Source organism: Colobus angolensis, unplaced genomic scaffold, assembly GCF_000951035.1.
Source record: "Colobus angolensis palliatus isolate OR3802 unplaced genomic scaffold, Cang.pa_1.0 Scaffold261, whole genome shotgun sequence".
Taxonomy (NCBI): Eukaryota; Metazoa; Chordata; class Mammalia; order Primates; family Cercopithecidae; genus Colobus; species Colobus angolensis.
In genome coordinates this window covers 2631404-2651193 of record NW_012115833.1, presented here as the reverse complement: position 1 = coordinate 2651193, position 19790 = coordinate 2631404, and the positions used below count along the sequence as shown (strand labels likewise).

Genomic DNA, 19790 nt, shown 5'->3' with positions numbered 1-19790 from the left:
AAATGGAATTTTTTATCAGAATGTATTATGAATAAGCTTGTCAAAAAGTGCACATTCCTACTTTATTAGATAGGCTTATGGATCATGTAATCAGTTTTCTGTTCAGCTTTTTGTTTTTGGGTGTAAGTAGGTGAAAATGCATTTACTCAACAGATATAGTTCAAAATGAATGACAAATCATGATTTCCCATTTTAAATAATAATACTTTCTGTGAGAATTTTTACTTTTTTCCTTTGCCAATAGAGAATCTAAATAAAGCATTCTTTTAATGATCTCTACTTCACAGATGCTGAACGTGGAATATGAAAAAAAAATCCTTAATTATAGAACAGCTGCATACTTCCATTGACCCCAATATTTTAAACCATAACTTTGAGCTATATCTTCCCAGTTGTCCCTTTCTTCAATAAGTGGTTGTGCCTATTGTGGTTAATGACTGTTTTTAAATCACAGACTTTTACTTTTAGGAGAGGATATTTACAGTTTACCTTTACGTAATGGGAATAGAAGTGCCTACAGTTTTAGGCGCTCTTGGGATTTGCCATTTAATTGATGCTGGTTGATCCCCACAAATTTATAGAGTGTCCTGTGCAAGAAAAGACTTCCACATGAAAGATGTATTTAAAATAGCAGCAAATGCAGCAGCATTGATAAATTTGTATATCACTTCTCAAAGCTATATATAAAACCTAAATTTATACTTAAAACATGTAAATAATTATTTACATTAAAAAGCCCGCAATCTGTTTTATCTCAAAAGGTTTTAAGATAAAATAATTTCTTAAGAGATTGAAATTTTGTAGGAAGAAATAAAATGGTGTCTTGACAGAACAAAGATATTATACTATTTATTCACACCTGTGAAACATAAAAAAAATTAGGTATCTTTCTTCTATTTTAATTTTGTCATTTTTTAAAAGAAATTTTTTCTTATGAGTAAATTAAATATTCACTGTTAAATTTATTATGCAGGAAAGAATGCTGAAAAGTAGTCTCACAGTGCATCTACAGACCCAAATACTATCTACAAATTGAAAGACTGTTAGACAGACATGAAGAGCAGCAGAAACTAGGCATTAATTTTATTCAGAAGCCTCTATTTATGCATTTAAATTAGAGCTGAAATTTTTTAAAAGGGGGTATCAGAAATTCAATATTGGCCCAGCATGGTGGCTTATGCCTATAATCTCAGCACTTTGGGAGTCTGAGGCAGGAGGATTACTTGAGCCCAGGAGTTTGAGACTAGCCTGGGCAACATAGCAAGATGCCCCTCTACAAAAATAAAAAAAAAAATTAAATTAGCCAGGCAAGGTGGTGTGTGCTTCCCATCCCAGCTACTCCGGAGGCTGAGGCAGGAAGATGGCTTGAGTTCAGGAAGTCAAGGCTGCAGTAAGCTGTAATCATGCCATTTCACTCCAGCCTGAGTGACAGAGTTAAACCCTGTCTCAAAATAAATAAGTAAATAAATACGTAGAAAAGCAAAAAGAAAGGTTCAATATCAGGTATCAGTCTATGTTTCCTTCACCTACTCTAAATGGGAATCATAAATATTACCTTATTTATATCTGTCAGTAAATGTTAGAAAAAATAATATAATATCATTTCAATAACTAGATAGCTTTCAGTAAATTTTAGCTTTCAAAAAGAAGGAAAATTAGAAAACTTTACAATTTATTTCACTCAGTAATACTTTGTATCTTCTAGCATCATTTATTTTTTTAAATTCATTTATAACCCATACACTGTCTTCAAAATATGCTAATGTAGCTTCATATTTCATATTGACCAGCCTTTCATTGTAGCTATTTGGATAGCTAACACTGAATGAATTCAATATGAATTTAAGAGAGAGAAAAAGAGAATAATGCAGACGTATGAAAGTGTAAATCGACCTTGAATTTGAAACCAACAACATAAAATTATTGTTTGCTTGTCACTGCTGAAAATCTGCAGCATTTTACTTAACTCCTTTATGTCACATCTTGGGGAGTACATTTTGAGTATTGATTATGATACATTACAAGCTGTTCACCTTGTGATTAGACTATAATTTTGATGGCAGCAGTTCACAGGCAGTGAAGAAAATTGAATGGACACTTTTGTACAAATAGCAGAAACTATGAGCACGAAGTGAACTCTAACTGTTAAGGGTCAAGTTAGAATTTGTGAGAGAGGAAAATCATTTTTGAAGAAACATAAATAGATGGATAGGTAAATACAGAAAGAAGAGACAGATAATATACAATGAATGGTTGGACAAAAAAAGACAAATGGAAAAAAGGAAGAAAGTAGAAAGGGAAGAAGCAAAACAAAGTGAAGGGAAGGAGGGAAAGGAGAATGAGAGGGACTCAAGGGCTGTGGGGAGATTAAGGGAGAGTGGAGTGTGGAGGGAGAAGGAGGGAAAGCTGCCAGAAAGACAGGGTACGTTTAAGACAAGAAAAGTTGTATTAGCAGTATTTCTGCCATGTGTACCTTCTACTTTTTAAAATGTGCTCAATAAGTTAAGTATGTACAATAAAAAAATAACATTGAGGAGTATTTACTTTAGCCCTACAGTTCTAAGGTAGATGGTCAAACTGCTCTCTGTACTTTAAGGGGAATGGATTCTGGAATAGATATGTTGAATTATAAGCTGTAGAAATGAAAACAAAAGCAAATTATTTAGATAGCCACCACTTCATATATTCAATATATACACCAGAAAACAAGTCCAAAAATCCTGAACAGAAGAAATCAAATCAAAAATAGTCGACCCAATATTCACTTTTTTCTTCAGGTTCAATCTGGGATTACCAAGAGATTATTTAGTTTTATTTTCTTACTTTCCTTAATATAACATGATCACCCCTTCACAGAATGCATCCCTTGCCAAGAAACATAACAAAATCTAAATAGTATGCAGATGAGAGATACTCACAGATAAGCATGTTTATATTGCAGAAGGAAAACAATTCTAAAGTACACAAGATGGAACTGTGGGCAGTTCTGCCTATATTAGTCACTGTAAACTATAGTGTTTACAGTTATAAACTATTAGTTAATAGTGTCTAATCCTGTAAAAGCATGATTCCCTGAAATATCATGTGACATTCAAGCAACTTTAAACACTTTTTTAGTATGAAGAATCACTTTCTATACTCCTGTTGCTGCATCTGACTATTATGCAGGCCTCAAAGGGAAGTATCTAAATGCAGTAGCCTTAATTAGTTCAATTGTGCCTCTTAATTTATATGACATTTCTGCAAAACAGATGAAGTAACTCAAAAGACTATAGTACTTGCAGTTTACCTGCACCATAAACCACACACACACACGCACACATGTTCATATTGTATACAAACCTTTATTTTTATGTTTGTGATAAAACTTAGCTTTTTCCAAGACAGTCTAAAAATTCATTTAAAAAATAGAAAATCTTAAATCCATAACCTATGCATTTATGAACACTGCAAGCAATTGCCATAAGAGAAATGCAGGTGAATCCCAGGAAGTTCTAAATTCATAATATAAGGGGTACAAAAATAGAATATTTTATTATTATAAATAAAATAATATTTTATATATTTGTTTATATATTAACAAAGTTTATATATATATTAATGTACACATATACATATACATCTTTCAGACTAAAAGCATTAATAAGCAACATTTTAGTCTTCCCATTTGCCACAAGCCTTGGTGCAAAATCTATGATAAGATCAACATTTTAACTGTCTCTGATTTTGAATTTCATGTAATTAAAATGGATTTGGACATAAAGATACCCAAAATCTGCATATTCATATTGGCTGATAATATCTGAAAGCTCTCTATCTTTCTCTTTTTTAACCTACACTAAGCAGTTTAACAGCTTAATCTTAAGGATATCAAGCAAGCAATCATTTTGTAACAAAATATACCTTCAGAGGAATTAAGCCATTGTGAAATTATTCTAAATTATATCTATGTGAGGAAAAAATACTTAGATAAAAACATCAAATTATCTGCTTTTAAATTGTTGGGTTTTTTTTTTTTTTTTTGAGACAGAGTCGCACTCTGCAGCCCAGACTGGAGTGCAGTGGCGTGATCTCGGCTCACTGCAACCTCTGCCTCCCGGGTTCACGCCATCCTCCTGCCTCAGCCTCCCGAGTAGCTGAGACTACAGGTGCATGCCACCAGGCCCGGGTAATTTTTTTTGTATTTTTATTAGACACGGGGTTTCACTGTGTTAGCCAGGATGGTCTCGATCTCTTGAACTTATGATCCACCCACTTCAGCCTCCCAAAGTCCTGGGATTACAGGTGTGAGCCACCCTGCCAGGCCAATTGTTGGGTTTTAATAGTCTCCCACAAATGTTACATAATTTAATTTTACAATGTGTTTTAATTGTATAATGTCACTATATCACAAGAGTGCATAACCATTTCTTTTGTTGTTGTTGTTGTTGAGACGGAGTCTCGCTCTGTCGCCCAGGCTGGAGTGCAGTGGCCAGATCTCAGCTCACTGCAAGCTCCGCCTCCCGGGTTTATGCCATTCTCCTGCCTCAGCCTCCCGAGTAGCTGGGACTACAGGCGCCTGCCACCTCGCCCGGCTAGTTTTTTTTTTGTATTTTTAGTAGAGACGGGGTTTCACCGTGTTAGCCAGGATGGTCTCGATCTCCTGACCTCGTGATCCACCCGTCTCGGCCTCCCAAAGTGCTGGGATTACAGGCTTGAGCCACCGCGCCCGGCCTATAACCATTTCAATGATGCCAAAAATTACTATGTATAAGATGGAAAGTTGAAACCAAAATGTTATTAAAATCAACCAAGATTAACAAAGATAAGGGGGCCTCAGTTGAACATAGTTACTGTGGAAAGTTCAGGAAAAAACACTTGTGGATTCTGATTCTGTAGTGTCCAAACACAGGAAATATGCCTAGGAACTAACCAAAAAAAGTCTTACTTTGGAGATAATCTACCTCTTTATTCTATTCTGTCTTGCTCTCAGGCAGAAATTTGTCACAAGTCAGAATTTTAAACTTGTTTTCCCTGTCTTCAAAGCACTACAAAAGTAATTTGTGACCACTTAGGGAAATTTTAGAGAGCATAAAAGGATTTCCTCCCCTGAGTTTCACACTTACTTAGTGCCTTGGGAACTCACATGTTTGTACATCTGAAAACACGCATATAGTTTCCAGCACAGTAGTTTCCTATGTGCGTCCAGTATTTGCCTCTGATTTTCTTTTCTATAATGATGAGATAAATGTCTGTGTCACAGACACTTAAAAACCAAAATCTATAAATCATGGCATCAATAAAGACAGTCTAAATTGTTGTGAACAGGGGAAAAAGACATTTCAGAAAGTTATCTGTGCCTTACGATTGTCAACCAAATGGTCTTACTTCTGTTTTGTAAACAGATTTAAATAGAAGTCATACTCTTCTATTACTGTGGTATTTGGTATCGTTTCTAACGGCATCTTAATATTAGAGTTGTTTCCAAGCAGACAACTCTATAAATGGAAGTCCAGTTTTTATTTGTTCCCATTATTCTTTTTTTGTTTCTAATTTACCTTCTTTCACCAACGTAAGCTTTCATAATATCTAATTAGCTGTCTGGAAAATCAGAAAGTAAGCACTCGTCTCTATTTATGGTTTGCACTAGTGTTCTGTAGATTAATTCTGCAGAATCTAAGCTAAGTACCCGTCACAAATTCTTTATCTCTCTGCAAACCAAGCCAAACCAAGACCTTTGGCTGGAAGTTCATGCGCAGTAATAGTTTTCTGTTAAGAGGCTTTAATGGTATAACAATAGCTTGATTTTATGGCCTTTTTCTTTCTTCAGCACATACACACAATGACCCGCACATGCATGTGCAAACACTTTCCTATGATCACAGCAAATTGCAGTTTATCCCAATGTATTCTAACATAGAGAAAACATCAATGATAAAATAGAAATCTCATTGGAAAATCGTCCAACATACCTCTAATAAGATGGATTTTTCTTTCAGTGAGTTGACATAATTTACAACATCCTGTGAACTGACACTTTTCTAACATCAACAGTTCTTTCTTTTTATGGCTGTGTTGATTACTATTCATTTGCTTTCTTTTCCCATCCTATAAAACCTTTACACTTGTTTTAATGATAGAGTGAATCATTCCATATAAATGGTACCCTAACAATCTATACTCATACACATTATTATTTCCACTTATGACTTCTATGTCCCATTTACCTGTATACCGTTAAAAATAAATATTCTGTTCTCACTATCTGACTATAAGGAGTAAAATTTTTGCTTTCAATATTATTTCTAGAGACAGTTCTGGATAAGTAAGTTATATCAAAATTATGTTTTCCTGTGCCAGATTTTTAAATGGGCATTCTAATATTATAAATTTCCCGGAATTTTTGTTCCTACTTCCAAGTTTTATTTTAACACCATTTTTAATAAGCTTGTTTTATCCTTTATGCAGGGAAGAACAGGGTTGGGTAAGAAAAAATGTTAATCGGAGAATCCATCGCTTGCTTAACTAAGCTACTCTTCTATAGCATTGTATTTCCCATGTGTCTCACTTGTACACAGGGATACATGTTGTTTCTTAATCAAGTAACTAATATACAGATAAATAGATATAGAATGTCTTTTGATGCTTTTATTTTTTAATGTAATGAGGAAAATATATCTTGTTATGATACGCTTATTACATGAAGCTTCCTGTTCACATGTTGGCAGTGATATAATGAGGAAAACTTAGACATAGGACCCCAGGAACTCAAATTATTTTTAAAGAAATCAGTCCCATAAAGAATTATAAATTTAAAATATAGCTCAAATCATAAAAATACTATGAGAAAAAAATGTATACATTCTGAGGAGTACGCACTGCTAATCTGGCTTCCAGAATTTACATTGTGAAGTGTCATTCTATCTGCTTTTGATAGCAGAGAGCACATTTTGAAGAGGAAGTTGTTATAATACTATCAAACAGTCAAACCACGGCAGCTTTGAAGTACCAATCCTCTAGCGTGCACCTGCATCACACAATGCTTTTGAATGTTTTGCCACGGCTGCATTCAGACACCAGAAATCACTGTCCTATATCATAAGCAAGTGAATCCAATCACAGCTGGGTATTTGGAGCAGTTTGGAGCATTTGCACTTACTATTCAATGCACCTGCACACCTTCAGGGATGGTTTTAAGTGTTTGTGACCCTTTGGACATAGTAAAATGTTTACCAGATTGGAATTTTCTGGCATATATATTGACCCACACATAAATAGTACTCTAAGGTGAACAGAACTTAAGACAAATTGAAATGAAATATGATAAAGAATAAATGCAAAACAGTATTTGATACGGAAGTGCTAGGACTACAAAACAATGAGAATCTAAGCCATGCATTGGGAATTTATGGCACAAATATAATTTGTGCCCCATGGCATGCCACTCTGAGATTAACATTGAAAATTTAACCTGTCCCTTCCCTGAGTTCTCTTCTGTAGGCACAGCCATTACCTGGGGCAGCAGCAGATGCTTGGAAGCAAAGGCACAGCTAAATGGAACCATCTTTTTCCTAACAGGTAAAAGATAAAAGAACTGGCTGAAGTTCAATTCTATACCACTAGAAAAAGGTTTATATTCACTTTGAGAAAAGTGCACTGACAGACACTTTCAAGGAAAAACAATACAATTCAAATGTCCCACCAGTGTAAAGACAGCTCACATTTTGTGGGTGCATTAGATATGTGTAGTTCAGCAATTACTTTAAAGAAGTTACACGCAATAATTTACAAGGTAAAAATGCATTACACACCTCCCGCACTTTGCTGAGGAACTGAAAGTTTTCAAGGAGGGGTGTCTTGGATAGAATGTTGTAGAATGAGTGCTTTGTTGGAGACAGGCCTGTGGTAAATAAACCTATGTCTATCTACTTTTAAAATTCTGAAGTTTGTAAGACTATCTGTCTTCACCGATGAGTGTAAACTCTGATTGGAAACTAAAAAGTAGATGTGAAATCAGCTACATGGGAAATATTCATGATCAATTACATTTTGAACTATGTCATATGAATGTCAAGCAGCAGAAATACAGAGAAAAGTGTAGGTTGTAATATTGTGAAAGGCTTTATGCAAGAGATGGTGCTTGATCTGTGATTCAAAAGCTGATCAGGGTTTCAATAGAGAGTGGAGAGCAGAGAGAGGGCGGTCCAGGTAAAGAAGGATTAAGAAAGGAAACACACCTCACATGGGAATGTGCACTTCACAGGGCAGTAACAGACCAGCTTTATACGTCAAAGGACTTAAGCTGCAATGGCAACACTTGACATAACAATGAAGAGAAAATTTGCTAGGATCTGAAAAAAGAATGGGAAAGTTCTAAGTAAAAGACCAAACTTAATGTAGCAGTGTATCATATGTCTCAAAGATTTTTGAATTATTTGGGTGGTTGATTGGAAAGATATCAGATGCCATTTATGAAACTACAGAATTGGGATGAGCTGTAGGGTAAATAGAATCCAAATCAGCATTATTGCTAAAAACAGATATCTGGAGATTTTGGCTTAAGCCAGAGTATCTCCAACAGACATAACAAGACCTGAATGATTCACTGGAATAGGCATTCCAGTCCTCAAATTCAGCTTTCAGCTTTCATCTCATCTTGCTTCTTCTAAACTAAAGAAAGGCTTAATGTACATTTAAACTGGTATTTTACATTACCAGCATAAGTTTTGCATTTTTAAATTCTTCATTAGAAAATATTTCTTTTTCCTATATCTACTTTATCTTTTTTCCCTCTTCCTCTAATTTTCTATTATCATTAACTAAACATAACATTTCATATGACAAAATATTTGAAATATTCAAGGATTATTTTAGAAGACCAGAAAATGGAGAGTCTGGAACAAAGGAGATTCTTCAGGTATTCAAAAGAGAGGTAAAAACGGTATCAACAAAGCCAAGGGAACAACAACGCGTAAGATGGATGTTGAATCTCAAAACACTTTTCAAATTTGATACACCATTCCATTGAAAAGGTTTTTGATACACTATATAAAGAACAAGAAATTTTAAAAATTCCATTTTTTTCTAAATAAGCATTTATATTTTATTTGAAGATAATGTAACAATTTTCCCATTGAATTATATATTACAGCATTACTCTGCATTCCTTATTATTTTTTATCTGTTTACCTGGAGACCCTAAAGTTCCCTGAAATCACAATACTACAGTATATTCTTCAGCATTCCATTCCCTGAATATATGACACACTCAATGTACACTTCTGAATTTGAACAAAATGATTTAATTGATGGAACGTCATTAAATTAAAAGTTATCAAATACTATGGGTAGCCTATAATCAGAACAACTATATACTTTATATATTACTCATTTCATTACCATCCATTTGTGAGCCTATATTGTCAGTTTTCAGAGTGATCCCAGGGCCAAATGAAGTTGTACATTATAACTGTCTATTGCCGTGAGATACACATTATTTACAGTAACATCAGATGTCTGTTATAAACAATGTTTATATAGAAAATATAAAGTTCTCTATTTATTATTAAGGATACCATTTTAAATTATGAGATAAATAAATCCTGCCTGACATATATTCTACTCGAACTTGGAGGTCAGAATAATTTCCCCTTAGGAAATTATTTAAACCAGTGACATTGTTATTGAAATCAAAGCCTATATTTAAATAATCACCTCTTTATAATTTTAAATTATGGAAAACAGTGAGTATCATGAAAACTACACCTCAGCACCTATAGGTTTCTCTCTTCTCTGCTACATTTGTCTTTTTTTTTTCTCTACTGCATTGCCGTGTCAAATGAGACAGTTTTCTCTTTTAAGTGAGCTGTCTCTGTTGCTTACACTTTAGCCAACAGCTATCATCAACATATGAACTAATTAATAAGTCTTTGTAATTTTAGAGTCTTGAAAGAGTGAATGCAATTTCCAAAAGAACCTGATCTATATGCAGTGAGAAACCTATGCTCCGGCATGCAGTAGTTAGCAAAAGCTGTTTGGTTTACAAGGACAAATTTAAAATTCTAGCAACCTAAATAATACTGTGAATTTCAGACCCAAGACTGTTTAAGTATTCTACTATTCTTCATCTTCAGAGAGGATGTTTTCCTTATGCTTTTATTGCCTCTGTAAGCTAACCCCATCTCTGATAATGACACCGTTTTTGATGACATGGATGAATACATCTAAGATTCAAGTCATCCTCCTAGCAAAGTGGTAATCCTGTAAGGAAGGTCAATGAAAACATGCCTATTAAGCCAAACAAGAGAGTCTTAACAGTGTTTTTCTCTGCCTGCTATCTGATTGCCATTGGGATGTATATCTATTTACCATTTTAAATCCTGTTGTTCATCTTGTTTCTAGCAGCTCTCGTTTTCAACTGCTAGAAACAAGCAAACAGAATCAGGTGTCAGTTTTAGCACTCTCAGAAAACAGTTAATTCAGATGCAGTTCATCTTCTCTGGCTTATTATTTAGCAATCAACCTCTGCCAATAGGATATGGGAGTCCCAGAAGATAGATTTTGAAAGAATGTTTTTAATATTTTAATATTTTTAATGGCATTCTAGTTTCCAGAAGCTATTTATTAAACTCAAAGATTTCTATTTGGGATAGATCTAAGGTTTCTTTTGTTAACTCAAATTAGATGAACATGTTTAGATGAACAGATGGATGTCTTGCTCAGATAAATATTTTCAAAAATATTATACTTTTGAAGAAAGAAGTAATACAAAAGGTTTTTTAAAGATTCAAATGAGTGAGAAATATATAGAAACTATACTACTCTATAAATGATTCTACACAAAGTACTTATATAACAAAAATGTAAAAACTAAAGCTAAATGCCCTCAATGTGTTCATACATACTTGTATATGTGCATACATGCACACACAAAGAAAAATAATAATAAATACATACTTTAATAAATACATACAAATGTCTCCTATGAAGTGGAATCTTTCGGAGAGGACAATTAAAATGATAGTTTCCAAAGGTAACTTTAGAATAAAATACAGGCATTTGGATCTAAACAATTTGGCCTTGATCTTACTCAAACAAGTACCCCTACCACTAAGCTGCTGAAACTGTGAATCTTATGGCTACTATTATTTTAAATAGTCAAAAGTATCTATAAAGAGTAGGAAAGGAATGACAACTGACGTTTTGAATAAAGGCTGTTCTTGGAATTACCTCTTTAAAACCATTCTGTTCTTTTTTTTTTTTTTTTTTTTTTTTTTTTTTTTTTTTTTTTGAGGCGGACTCTCGCTCTGTGGCCTGGGCTGGAGTGCAGTGGCCGGACCTCAGCTCACTGCAAGCTCCGCCTCCCGAGTTCACGCCATTCTCCTGCCTCAGCCTCCCGAGTAGCTGAGACTACAGGCGCCCGCCACCTCGCCCGGCTAGTTTTTTGTATTTTTTAGTAGAGACGGGGTTTCACCATGTTAGCCAGGATGGTCTCGATCTCCTGACCTCGTGATCCGCCCGTCTCGGCCTCCCAAAGTGCTGGGATTAGAGGCTTGAGCCACCACGCCCGGCCCATTCTGTTCTTATTACCTGTAACTGTGCTATAAATTTATTGGAAGCTGATGTGTTTTATCCTCTACAATTGGTTCATCCCAAGAATAAAACTTTAAGTAAAATCAATGCACTCAATATCCATGTTCTAAAGTAAATATACAGAAATGTTTCTTGAAATAGGTTTTACTGGCAATGACAAGTCATTTTTCTAGTAACAGCTTTAATGTTTTGTAATCATTAAAACACACTGAAGCAATGGAGAAATTGGTAAAAAGAGGTCAGGAAATTTACATATTAAAAGAGAGGAGATGTGGCTCTTTAGATTATCCTGCTATGTAATCAAACTGAGGGGCAAAAAAGCTACTGGAGAGGGCTGTTTCTGAATCACAGTAAAGATAAAAATGTGTTTTTAAAGAAAATGGTACCATGCAACATGCAGTATGGAGACAAAAAAGTGGCTAACAGTGATATTTTAAATACGTTCTCATCTTGGAGAGTATTTTCTGTGATTTGAAAATAAATACAAATATATAAGCAATTATTTTATTTTCAGACTTGCAATCTGAATCTAATCTAAAAAGGAAATCATGTTGATATAACAGAAGAACTAATTAAGACCGTCTTTCTTAATTCAAACATGCTATTATTGAGTGAGTTTTTCTTATTAATAATCTTTTCATTCAATCTTAGAAATAAGTGATTTTTTGTTGCTGCCAAAGGTATTTTCAAGGAGTCATTTAACAATTTTCATATTCATTATCAAAAATGGATGTATGATTAATTATTCAGTTTGGTGTTCTAAGACTTCCACAATCTGACCAAAATAAAATTTTTAAGCAATTCTAATATTAAAAAATAAATAAACTTAAATTCTAGCAAGTCAGATTTTTACATTTGTTTTCACAGCAAATTTCTTTATAATGCTTATGAAAGTAGCAGTAATCTTCTAACTGGACCCTAAAATTCCTTTAGAAATATAATTAGTAAGTCAATCGGAGAATGTGGACACTTCTATTCGACACATAATTGGGATCACAAAGTCTCTACACAAAGGAGAAAAAAACTTGAATTTAAGTAAGTTTCACTCTAACCTTGAATGTGTACATTTTTCAGGTCCAGATGAGTTTTTGACTTGAGATAAAGCTACCCACATTAAAATCCAAGGTCTACCCCTAAGTGAACTACAATTAAACGATTTGATTTGACAAATTTCCAGTAATATATTTATTTTAATGCTCAATGTTTAAATGAAAAAAGTATTTGTGATCACAAAGGAAACCCACCTGGTATTATTATAAAATGGAAAAATTACTAGGTTAGCAGTCCTTAGTAAAAAGAAACTTAGACTTTTTTTCTTATTGAATATAGTTGTTTTATTACTAAAAGTAAGTATATCTGCATAAAATCCCAAATATAAATAATGTATTGTTAGATTAAGAATTTATTAAAAACTATACATCCTAAGATACATAACTCATTGATGTATTTATTACCTATAAAACACAAAGATTATATCTATATGAACTATTGGGAGATAATTTAAACAAAAATAAAAATATTATGATTATTTTATAACAGAGATGAAATTATTATATTATAGTAATTTTATGATAATAAAAATATGCAAAACTACATTCAGTAGTCTCAACAGTTGTATTCTAAATTGAAGAGTTTTATAGTATATATGTTCATAGAAAATATTTGCAAGCTTTGCTATGCTGATTATCTTGATACTTTAACTGAGAAAATGTAAGTTTAAAAAGATAATTTCAAATTTATCACATAATTATCACCCAAGGAATACAGCTAAAAAGCAAAGGTACATATAGTTATGCATGCATCCTTCATACACATGACTAAATAATTACATTCATATGCCAGATGGAAATGAATAGAAGGGCCCTTGCCTAAAGGCAACAATCTCTGAGAACCACTTAGTGGACATAAAATCAGGCTTAATTTACCTAACAACAGCTTCAGTTTTCCTGGGGCTCAATCACAACACTAGCTCTGTGTTTCTTGTTGGTAAATGGCCACGGTTCTTCACAGGTGTGCATGTGCCTGTGCATGTGTGCACCACTGAGCATTCACATACACTTGAGCAGGAAATGGATGTGAGATCAAGACAGAAATATATTAAGAACACATGAAATAATGTATGTGAATTTACATTCTAAAATCCAAAATGATGTATTGCTATAAATGATACCTTTGAATTTAATTTTTGCTGAATGAAAATATATAACTCTTTTCCCAAATAATTAAAATTTAATCAATGTGAAATCAGTTACTCAAGGGTAACAAGGAAGACTTTATATAGACCTTATATATGTATATGTGTGTGCATGCACACGCACACGCTTGTATTTCAAACTTCTCACCTTATTACCCCCAAATCAAGGACAGTTATAACTTTCCCAACTACAACCTTGTCTGTTTAAAGCTGTTCTATTTTTCCTCTAATTTCCATTCATTTCCATACAAGAAATAAAGCAACCTTGTCTCTTTCTCTGGCATGAATAAAGCAAGAAAAATTGCGATTCTTAGATTGCTATAATATACATGTATGTTTTTCAAACACAGCAACAACCTGATATAATCATTTTCTCCAGTAGCAAGTGTTTTCCTTATGTAGTGATTAAACTATGCAGAAACCAATCAAATCTCTCAAAAGCCTTCAAATGACTCAGAGACTTGGATGATATCCAGACATAGAATAATATAATATGTTGTGCTAAAATTTCACCTGAGATAGGAATACTTTTTTCTGTTTGTTACTTAATTTTTCCAGTTGTTTCAAATGTTAATGTGTTTTCCAAGATTATCTGAATCACAACTAGTGCATACTTAGAGATTAAAATATATTGCATAATTTATGGAGTTCCAGTGATTTAAATATTCATTAGCCTAATTAGTCATTATAATTTATATAATTTTGGTTCTGCCTTGTCTTTAGGAAACTATATGGGGCTGCTATGTAAAGTTTTTAAAAGTATTGCATAAAGAAGTCTTTATCGTATTTTCACAAAGTAGCACTTAGCTAATATGATGTGTAATTGAGTCCAAAAGTAAAGAGGAATTTGGGGACTCAGTTTCTCAGGTGAAACATTTCTTCGGGTGGTAACAGTGAAGCAGAATGCATCTACACCAACAACTCACACCAAAAGAAAATAATAAGTCTTTCTTTCCCGTATAGCCCACTTTCCATTCCATCAGTTTATTCTACACTATATCCTAAATGAAATTAATGTAAGTGGTAGAATTTTCAAAATATGAAATAATTACGATTTGGCCCACTTAAACTCACTTAAGAATAACAAATATGAAAAACCTGGTGTAAGACTAGATTCTCGTTTCAACCGTTAACACTATACAGCTTTTCCTGAAATACTAAGAGCATTAATGAAGAAACAATAAAGAAAATTACTCACTTATTATGCTATTTTCCTTTAAAGAAATAAGGTCCACACGTTCTGCCTTGCAAATGTATAGTTTTATGAGTGCTGTCATCTAACAAGTAAAATTTGGATCACAGAGAAGAAAGCTAGCAGATGAAGAAATTGCTCACCTGGAGGAAGCAGATCAACAGACTGAAGTCTACTTGTGATGGTGTGTAGGGTGAGGATAGCAAAGGAAAGCAAAGTCGGGAATGCTTGAAAAATAAAATATTTTTAGTTAACAAATAGAAAAAAACAAGTAGGAAAAAGGGCCAAATGAATTACGAATCCTTCTCTATTGATTTTAACTTTTATATTAAAATTCCTTAGAATGATGAATATCTAAAAGATATAGTCATTGGTATTTCCCCAGCTACACAAGACTTAGTCTTATTGGAAGAAAATTACTTTTCTGGGGGTATTTAAGTTTAGATGAGATGAAAATAGTGCAAAGTAACCAGATGTATTCCTAGGTCCATGGAAGAAATACACTCATGATGATGATGCATTCATTTACCTTAAATCAAATAATTTTCTGCAATAGTGGATAGAAGATGTGAACAAGCAGGCCCCAAAAATTAAAGTCACAAACTATTCTATAATATTCCTAGTTACCAAGGTTTTAATAAAAATGTGTACTGAATCTTAACGTTAACTATACAATATATGCTGTCTAGAACTTGAAACAAGAGACTATTTGTAATTTAGCCCTTTACTCAGTCACCTAATTTAAGAATGTACTGACTTTAGCAATGAGAAATATATGTATATATATTATACAGATATATATATATATTTCTGTAACATCTTTTTTTACCTGACGTGAAACATGTATGTAATACAACATTAAGAAAATGCTGTGATACACTCTTGCTTTTGTTTTTGTTTTGCTTTCTATGAGCCTCTAACTTAGATATATTATGTACCAGTATATTTGATCTACTTCTTAGACTAAAACAAACAAAAAAAGAACATTTTATTTTGCATTAATGTTATTGAAATGCACAGTGAATATGAGAAATCAATTGCTGCCTAAAAGTCCTGCCAAAAAAAAAAAAAGCCTGTTGGTGAGAAAGAGTAACTTTATTTTTAAAATAGTCTCATTTTCTGAGATTCAACCTTTATTCAACATCTGTTGTCTGCCCCTCCCCTGGAATATAATTATGGAGGATTCCAAGGTAAAACAGGTTGAGCAATTAATAACAAGCAGCTCAAATGGTTTTTCTCTCACTGTTGCCCTGGGGATGTTTCTTCCATTCTTTTCTTTTTCCCCTGGCTTTGTGTTTAATTTGTGTAAGTTTCTGTCCTATTTTTAAAGTATACTCTCACAACAGATGGAAACACCTGAACGTAATTCTGCCTCACACACATATTTAAATGATGACTATTGTAATATTTAACAGAGTAAAGAGAATACAGAATATACTGAATGTTTGTTTAGGGAAAAGCAATAATCTGTAAATTACCTTGTTATTAGGTTCATCTTGAAATTCTGAAAAAGCACTAGTTCTTGCCAAATACATATTAAAAAAGCTCAAAGTCTACGACCTTCATATATTCTTACTTTGTTACCAAACTCATTTGTCTTGTCAACATATAACATGACCCTCTTAGATTTTCAATCCTACCAACAATAAGACTTTTTAATCTCCATTAATCATTTTACTACGTAGAGGGCACTTTACATTTACTTGTTAATAATCCAAACTCCATCGTCAATATCTAATGTATTTAGATATATTCAAAATATGTCACATATTTTTAAAATAATATAAGCAGTCACATAAAGTACACAACTCCTTTAATCAGAAAAATCGATCTCATCCAATTTGAAGAAAAAACAGCTATAGGCTGTGTACTTGATTGGATACTGCCCCCCACCCCAAAATGTATGTCAACCCAGAACATCAGAATATGACCTTATTTGGAAATAGAGTCTCTGCAGATGTAATTACTTAAGGTGAGGTCATACTGGATTAGAGTTGGCCTTAATCCAAAGGCTTGTGTCCTTGTAAGAAGGAAAACAGAGACACAGAGGCAGTCACATAGGGAGAACATCATGGGACCGTAGACACAGAGATTGAAGTGTGTGTCTAAGATTGCTGACAATTACCAGAGTCAAGGAAGCATCCTCTCCTAGAACCGTAAGACAGAGCATGGTCCCACTGACACCTTGATTTTGGACTTCTAGCCACCAGAACTATCAGATAATAAATTTCTGTTATTTTTAGCCACACAGTTTGTAGTACTTTGTTATAACAGCCCTAGAAAACCATTACTAATTTTGGTACTGTGAAGTGAGATGCTGCTATAAAAAATATCTAAAAATGTAGAAGTGGCTTTAGAATTGTGCCGTGGGTAGAAACTAAAAGAGGTTTGAGGTACTTGATAGAAAAAGCCTACATTGTTTTGAATGTACTATTGAAGGGAATAATGACATTAAAGTTGATTCCGCTGGGGGCTCAGAAAAAAGCAAAGGAAAAGCTACAGAGAAAGCTTTTATTATGACTATATATACACACACACACACACACACACGAATGGTCATATATCACAAACAAAGCTACAGAGAAAGCTTTTTTATGACTATGTATGTATATATATACATATATATAGTCATAAATGGAAATGATCTCAAATTGAAATATTTTTGGACACTGAAAGTAAGACAATCCTTGTTATAAAGTGGCAGAAAACTTTGCCAAATTGTGATCTACTACTAAGTAGAAGGTAGAACTTGTAAGTGATGAACTTGGATACTTAGCCCAGATCTCCAAGCTAAGTGTGATATGTGTGATGTGGTTACTTCTTGATGCTTATATTAGCTAGGTGCAAAAGTACTTGCATTTTTGGCAATGTATTTAATGGCAAAAGCTGCAGTTACTTTTGTAATTGAGAAAATTACATAATTGAGGAAAAGAAAATTGAGAAAATTAATTAAAGGGAAAGAGAATAATTGAGGAATGAACTCTTAAGGAAAAGGGAAGCAGCACTTGATTTGAAAAATTCTCAGCTGTCAATCAGGTAGCATGCTTTGGAAACAGAGTCAAGGGTATGGCTCAACAACCATTTGCTAAAGAGATTAAGCAAGTGACTTATGGATCCAAGCCACCATTTCCACAGTGGTTAGGATTAGAGATAGAGTTACTGAGGAAGGATCTATAGAGAACTATGTTGTCTATTGTTGATCCTGTCACCACAGAAGATGAACAAAGTTTTTGGGAATTTTATACTAACAGAAACATTGCCAACATGGACGAAAAGGACAGAGATGGGATGAAGTGAAGAACAAACCATCACGGAGAGCATGGCCCTGCTAGACGTTGATTTTGTACGTCTAGTTTCCGGAGCCATGAGAGAATAAATTTCTCTTGTTTTAAGTCTCCCAGTTAGTGGTACTTTGTTGTAGCAGCCCTAGGAAATTAATCCAACCTGTTGGAAAAGAAACTTCAAAATATAAAATACTTACATAGCAATAAAAATACTGCTGCTGATAATGGCAATGGAGCAAATTAAAAAGTAGATTGTGGAAAGATAAAACAAGATTGAAATGACAAAATTAAATTTTTGTCTTCCATATTATGGTTCACAAATAAACAATTTGGCAAAAGACATAAGTATATATGCCAGTAAAATTGATGCTGCTCACTGTAAGCCTCAATTGACAGCACCCAAGAAACACATATGTAATTGTTCCAGTTCACACCAAATACTTTGAAAAAATGTTTTCTTAAAATGTCTACAAATTAATTACTAGTTTTGCTTTTATTTTCAGTTTCATGTTTTAATATTTACATTTCCTGGATTTCAACGTGTAGAAGTGATCTGATGCTTTTTCTCCGACACCTAGTGAAAGGTGAGAGTGTTTTTTCTTTTTCTTTTTTTTTTTTAAGATGGAGTTTTGCTCCTGTTGCCCAGGCTGGAGTGCAATGGCTCAATCTCGGCTCACTGAAACCTCTGTCTCCCGGGTTCAAGTGATTCTTGTGCCTCAGCCTCCCGAGAAGCTGGGATTACAGGCATGTGCCACCACACCCAGCTAATTTTGTATTTTTCATAGAGATGGGGTTTTCTCCATATTGGTCAGGCTGGTCTTGAACTCCCGACCTCAGGTGATCCACTTGCCTCGGCCTCCCAAAGTCCTGGGATTACAGGCATGAGCCACCACGCACAGCCTATTTTTGTTTATTTTTTAAAACTGCTGAAACTTCTCTTTTCAGTTTGTATACTGTGTTTGATTTATATGTATAGTATATCAGATGTTTGGCGTCATCTCCAGGGATAAATTTGCTTAAATTTTCCATATATATTAGTGAGTTATTAAATGAAATGTTTGACAATACATGTGCACAAAATGTGCACATATGCGTATGGGTATTTGGATTAACGATCAAATGAGATCGTCTTCTGTAAGGAGAATACATGTCTTTGTATTTGTAAATATAGCTCCATATACATGCATGTTCTTAGTCAGATAATATGAATAGTATGACTGGATGATGCCAGTAGATGATACTCTGCATTGTTTCAGACAATATATAAATAATTGTCCTACTTTTCTAGAAAATGAAAACTTAAACATTAAAAATATTTCATATTTATACATTTATTAAAAGGCATTGATTATATTTTTCATTTAGATAAAAAAGGCAGAAATATATTTTCCTTAAGAAATATTATGCTAAATTTCACTAAAATATGCTATATATTAGCAATAGTTATATGGGTTATTAGCAAAGGCATTTCTCAATTTAGTACAAATGCATGTATTTTGTTTCTTTTCATTTTAGATCTACATTAATATTAAATCATATTTTCTCCCTA

The 19790-nt window shown here is 33.5% G+C and overlaps 1 protein-coding gene across 3 annotated transcripts in view; it reads right to left on the bottom strand.

Annotated features, from left to right (window-relative positions):
• The window catches only part of PCDH17 (protocadherin 17), a 97278-nt gene that overhangs the window by 5257 nt on the left and 72231 nt on the right, over positions 1 to 19790 (bottom strand). The window contains exon 4 of one of the 3 annotated variants that reach the window (XM_011947344.1): positions 15101 to 15184. The exons of the other annotated variants lie outside the window; for them this stretch is intronic. Coding sequence (XP_011802734.1) covers positions 15101 to 15184 — 84 coding nt within the window. The remainder of the gene's footprint in view (positions 1 to 15100; positions 15185 to 19790) is intronic. 3 annotated transcript variants of the gene reach the window in all.